Below are 5,507 nucleotides of genomic sequence, written 5' to 3'. Positions count from 1 at the left end.
CTGCAACCACTGAAGCTTAATTAACTCAAAATTCCTTTGCAGTCGGTTGCTTTAAATTTTTAAGTTACCTCACCTTTTTATTTTTACAGTGGTAAACGCTCAAATAAACAAATAAAAATTCAAAGTCTCCTTAACTGATTTTTTAACTTTCATTGAACAAACAGCTCCAAACATGCAGTTAAATAGTTTCTATGAGTAAATTAAACTCTGAGCTCGAAAATATGTCCACCTTATTACAATTTTAAATTGAGTCAAAAATTTTTAAGTTGGATATTTTACAGTGTAGAGACCACAATTTTTAATCTTTTTTACCCTTAGATCAAAGTATAATTTTGCTTTGGACCAGCCTAATAAAATTACTGTAATTTGTTACAGCTAAATTATATAAGTGTCCCTCTAATAACAGTTTTTACTTGGCTAAAACTGAAAAATGTAATTTAATATTAATCAAAATTCTGCCCAAGGCAAAAAAATACATTGACTCAAAGTTAAAATATTGTTTTTATAGACAATGAATTCACTGAATGACTTAGGTTCCAGTTAAAATCAAAATCAAAGTAAAATTGTTCTTTGGACTAAACAATAATAAATTCATATAATGCTGTTCTATTGCTAGATATTTTTCAATAATGATTATTTTCAGTAATAAAAATAGTTTGAATTATTTTCAATAATGAGGTAAACTGCTGGTACTTTCAGTATGGCTATAAATGTCATGCAAGATGGTGATCAAACTCACAATACAAATATAAAAATCTGAAAGCACATAAACAGTGCATTTTTAATGTTCACATGACATGAAATCTCCTGGTTTCAAGTAAAAATATTTTAACCTTGCCATAAAGTAAAAAACAGGTTAAAATCAGAAAAGTTTTTCACTAAATCCAACATAAAAATGTACTTTGAATGAAAGACTCAATAGTTTCACGTTTTTCAGTGTAGTGCACACTACACACTACTTCCTTTTTTATGTATTATATGAACATAAACAATATTGTTATTATAATTATTATATATTATTAACAAAAGTGATTTACATTACTAGTATACAGACATGAATTCTTCACGCAACATCTTCATCTTCGGATTCTCCATGTTCACCGGGCTTACCATTCCCAACTGGATAATAAAAAACCCCACATCAATAGCAACAGGTATATAAACTATGATCAATCATTGAAAATCGCATGCTACAAACAGGCACATCCACTGTAAACAGCCTTTTTGTATTCCAAGTACAAACTGAATGTGCTTTTGTGTATTAGGAGTTGTTGAACTGGACCACGTCCTTCAAGTGCTATTGACAACCAGTATGTTTGTTGGAGGATTCTTTGGATTTCTCCTTGATAACACAATACCCGGTGAGAGCTGCAAACAATCTGCTTTGGAAATCATACCTACAGTTTAAGTCAGAATTATTAGCCCCCCTGTATATAGTTTTCCCAATTTCTGTTTAACGGACAGAAGATTTTTTTCAACACATTTCTAAACAATAATAGTCTTAATAACTCATTTCTAATAACTGATTTCTTTTATCTTTGCCATGATGACAGTACATAATATTTTACTAGATATTTTTTAAGATACTAGTATTCAGCTGTAAGTGCAATTTAAAGGCTTAACTAGGTTAATTAGGCAAGTTAGGGTAATTAGGCAAGTCATTGTATAACAGTGGTTTGTTCTGTAGACCAGGGTTTTTTCAAACTGTGGGACGCCAGCACCTATTAAGCTCCACAGCTAACTATCAGGCACCTGTAGAGTTAATGCGTTCCAGCAAAATATATACAAATAAAATGGACCGGGTGATTTTTAAAACTAATGACGGTGGATGAAAGAAAGTCAAACCGCTGAGCCGTCTGACAAAAAAGTGTCTTTCTGAATCAAATCAGCATGATGCCCTTCTGGACCTTTCACCTACTTTGAAGACTACTGACTACATTTTAGGCATGTGCCGGTATCACATTTTCATGCTGCGATTAATTGATTGAGCTTTTATCACGGTATACGGTATTATCACGATATTGTAATTTTACTAGAGAAACTTCAGTTTCGTCAACTTAGTAACTTTAATAACTTTTTAATTAACTAAAAGTACTTCAAACATTTAAATACAAATAAATATAAATAAAACAATACACAATATAAAAGTAAACTTGAGCAATTATATCAAAGTGAATGTGCAAATGGAAACCGTCTTCAATCAGCAATCGTGGAATGAACTGCCAACTATTCCAGCATGTTTTATGCAGCAGATGCCTTTCCAGCCACAACCCAATATTGGAAATCACCCATACACACTCATTCACACACACTCATACACTACAGTCAATTTAGCTTATTCAATACACTATTCACTCAGCCTATATTCAATAATAAACATAACAAAAACTGCCTGATAATGCATGGGTAAATCTTCAAAGGGAACAGTGTTACATTTTAACCTTTCACCTCATCCTGCTTGCTGTTTCACTATCTAAACAATGAAAACATAATATAAGTCAAATTGGTTTCATTTTGATATTTGATTTACACTGTCTCTTTTGCAGAATATCAGTTTTAATAACTAATAATGGCCATTATAACAGTATAACGTACATTAAATTTAAACGATAAAGGTAAGCAATCAGTCAATGTGCAGAATCAGTGTATGTGGTTACATAAATTAATATATTAGCTTATCTTTGCACTCAGCCAAAACAGTTAACTGAGAACAAGTGATTCAAAAGACATAAGAATTGTTAGATAGAGACAACAAGATGAATTCAATATGACGTTTAACAACTATAGTGAGATGAGATCATCCAGCAGATGAACTGTCTGACATGGACTAAACTCTCACCTGGGGTTTATGCTTACCCGCTGAACTAGTGGCTGCAGCTCTGGGCAGAGAGTGTGTGGTCACGTGATTTGCGTTTTTAGCCGTGTACTAGAATGAACAGAGAACTTTTCAGAATCGCTAAAAGAAACGCCGGCGTATTTCCCGCGATTTCTCTGCGCTCCCTTGCGTTTCTTCTCTCTGACTCTCGACTATTTTGACAAATACACACAGACGACGCACGCTCACACGGAGTCCAAAATAGGAGTTTGTGATTGGGCCAGCCAAATGTCAATACCGAAAAGAGCCAATGGGCTGCACAGTGTCACATGGGCCGGCCCGGTCTGTCTGTCCGGGAAAAAAAGCATCTACTTTCAGAGAGTCACCGATCACAGCAGCGTCAATCAATAAGGCAGAAAAAAACGATAGGCTGCTAAGCCTTTTATGGGCCGATCAGATCATAAGACGATGATCAGCCCGGCCCAAAAAGTACGTCGGCCCACCGGAAAAGTGCCCAGTCTGCCAGATGGCAAGTCCGCCCCTGCGTGTGAGGATTATAGCGCGGTGGCAGCGGCGCCGCGCACACAGGGCTTCTACATGTGGGGATTGTTTACATCAGAGTGCGCATCAGTTCTGCGCAGCATATACGCAGTGTTTCTTCAAGCGGTTGATGGAAAATAAGCTAAGGCGCGTTCTAAGAATATAAATTCGGATCTATTATTTTTCACGGTATTTTGAAGTGCCCGCGATAACAATATCGTGCATATTCATTACCGTGATTTATCGCATTACCGAATACCGGCACAAGCCTACTACATTTACATGGACATCTGTAATTTAGGTATTTGCCTTAATCTGAATAAGACAATAATATAATTACGTGAAGTGCTTTTTGAATGTTGCGTCACCAGGCTATTCACGTTTCTTGCAGTGTCTCATGTAATTTTGGGTGTTTCATCTTTAATTTCTCGACTTTAACTGCAGTTCAGCAGTTTAACTTTCACTCATGAACATTTCATTTATGCCCCCATGACAAACTGGGGTATTTGACGCGAATATGAAGGACTGGTGGAAGAGTGTTGCTTTTATTAATACTGCAGGTCAAATGGAAAGAAAAAAAAACTTTCGCATTTCGTGATGTGTGTGTGCACCCCTTTACTGACAGTCGCGTGTGTGGAACTTGTCAGAAAATAAGCCGAAAAGTCCTACATGAAGGTAATAGTTAGATTGCGGTGTTTACTTCAATAATGTTACTAATATACGCATACTCCACATGTCTTAATTCCATTTCTGTTTAGTTCAGTTATGACTTTAGTCGGATTAAGGTAATCAAAAATCGCGTGTGTCCTAAAAGTTTGAAAACCCTTGTTGTAGACAATGCAAAAAAATATTGCTTAAGGAGGCTAATAATATTGCCATTTAAATGGTTTTTAAAAAATTAAAAACTGCTTTTATAGTAGCTGAAATAAAACAAATAAGACTGACTCCACAAGAAAAAATATTATAGGAAATACTGTGAAAAATTCCTTGCTCTGTTAAACACCATTTGCGAAATATTTGAAGAAGAAGAAAAAATAAAATCACAGGAGGGCAAATAATTCTTCAACTGTATTACTTACAGGTATAATACACATTCATAAAGATATTTCAATCTAAAAATGTTCGGTTTAGATAATTATTATTCATTTTACCCAAAGGCTATAGTTCTCTCCTTTGCTAATGTGTGCACATAAGAGCTTATAAATGAATAAAATCTTCTTAATCAACCTGTTTAACATTCCTGCAGGAACAAAACGTGAACGAGGCATCATTGCTTGGAACAAGGCCCACCAAGATGATTCAGATAACACCTTAGAAAGTGATGAAGTCTATGGTTTGCCATTTAGAATTAATAGCTGCCTCTCCTCCTTACCGTGGACAAAATATGTGCCCTTCTGCCCTACACACAAAGTCAGTACACAAGATGACACGCCATCAAGTCTGGAATCACTAGAAACCAAAACAGAGCCTAACAAAGACGATACACACATCATAGCAGGGGTGGCATTATGAATGGGACTTCCATCTTAAATCAGTGATGATTTGTGTGACTCTTGAATGTACAGCATAGTCCACCCGAGAATGAAAAATGTTAGTTTTTTTAGGGGTGAACTATTGTTTTAAGTCGCATTCAGAAGTACAGACTGAACTAAGAAGGCAGCTACCCCAATGCACATGATTTAAAATCTAAACTGAAGCTGTACTGTTCGATTATATCTCTCTATTTTCATCTGGATTAATTATCTGCAAACACTGGTAATGTGAACTATTATAATGTTTTTTGCTTAATGGTGCTCCAGGGGTGACTCAAATTAAAAGCAACTGCAAACATTACACGCTCATTATAATGTTAAATGAATATATATATAGCTGACAAACTGCATTTTGTATTTTTTACTTGTATTTTGTGTTTTCAAATAAATTTGTTCACTACCTTGTACTTTGGTTGCCGTTTTCCATCAGTTTGTGTCCACTTTTATTTGACATCTTCTAAAACTTAGAAAATCTATACCTGTAACCCATCACCTCAACATGTCAAACACCACCATCAACAATATTTTACTACGCCATCTATCTGTCTATCTATCTATCTATACTCCCCGGCCACATTATTAGGTACGGCTGTCCAACTGCTTGTTAACGCAAATTTCTA

At 35.3% G+C, this 5,507-nt stretch overlaps 1 protein-coding gene across 2 annotated transcripts in view; it reads left to right on the top strand.

The window, feature by feature from the left end:
• The window catches only part of slc23a4 (solute carrier family 23 member 4), a 21,227-nt gene extending 15,972 nt beyond the window's left edge, over nt 1-5,255 (top strand). For both annotated transcript variants that reach the window (XM_056478946.1, XM_056478947.1), the window contains exons 11-13: nt 1,046-1,154; nt 1,266-1,361; nt 4,602-5,255. In XM_056478946.1, the coding sequence (XP_056334921.1) occupies nt 1,046-1,154; nt 1,266-1,361; nt 4,602-4,867 (471 nt within the window). In that variant the 3' untranslated portion in view covers nt 4,868-5,255. The remainder of the gene's footprint in view (nt 1-1,045; nt 1,155-1,265; nt 1,362-4,601) is intronic.
• The last annotated feature ends 252 nt before the right edge of the window (nt 5,256-5,507 follow it).

Source organism: Danio aesculapii, chromosome 18, assembly GCF_903798145.1.
Source record: "Danio aesculapii chromosome 18, fDanAes4.1, whole genome shotgun sequence".
Lineage (NCBI taxonomy): Eukaryota > Metazoa > Chordata > Actinopteri > Cypriniformes > Danionidae > Danio > Danio aesculapii.
This window is presented reverse-complemented; position numbering and strand designations above follow the sequence as displayed.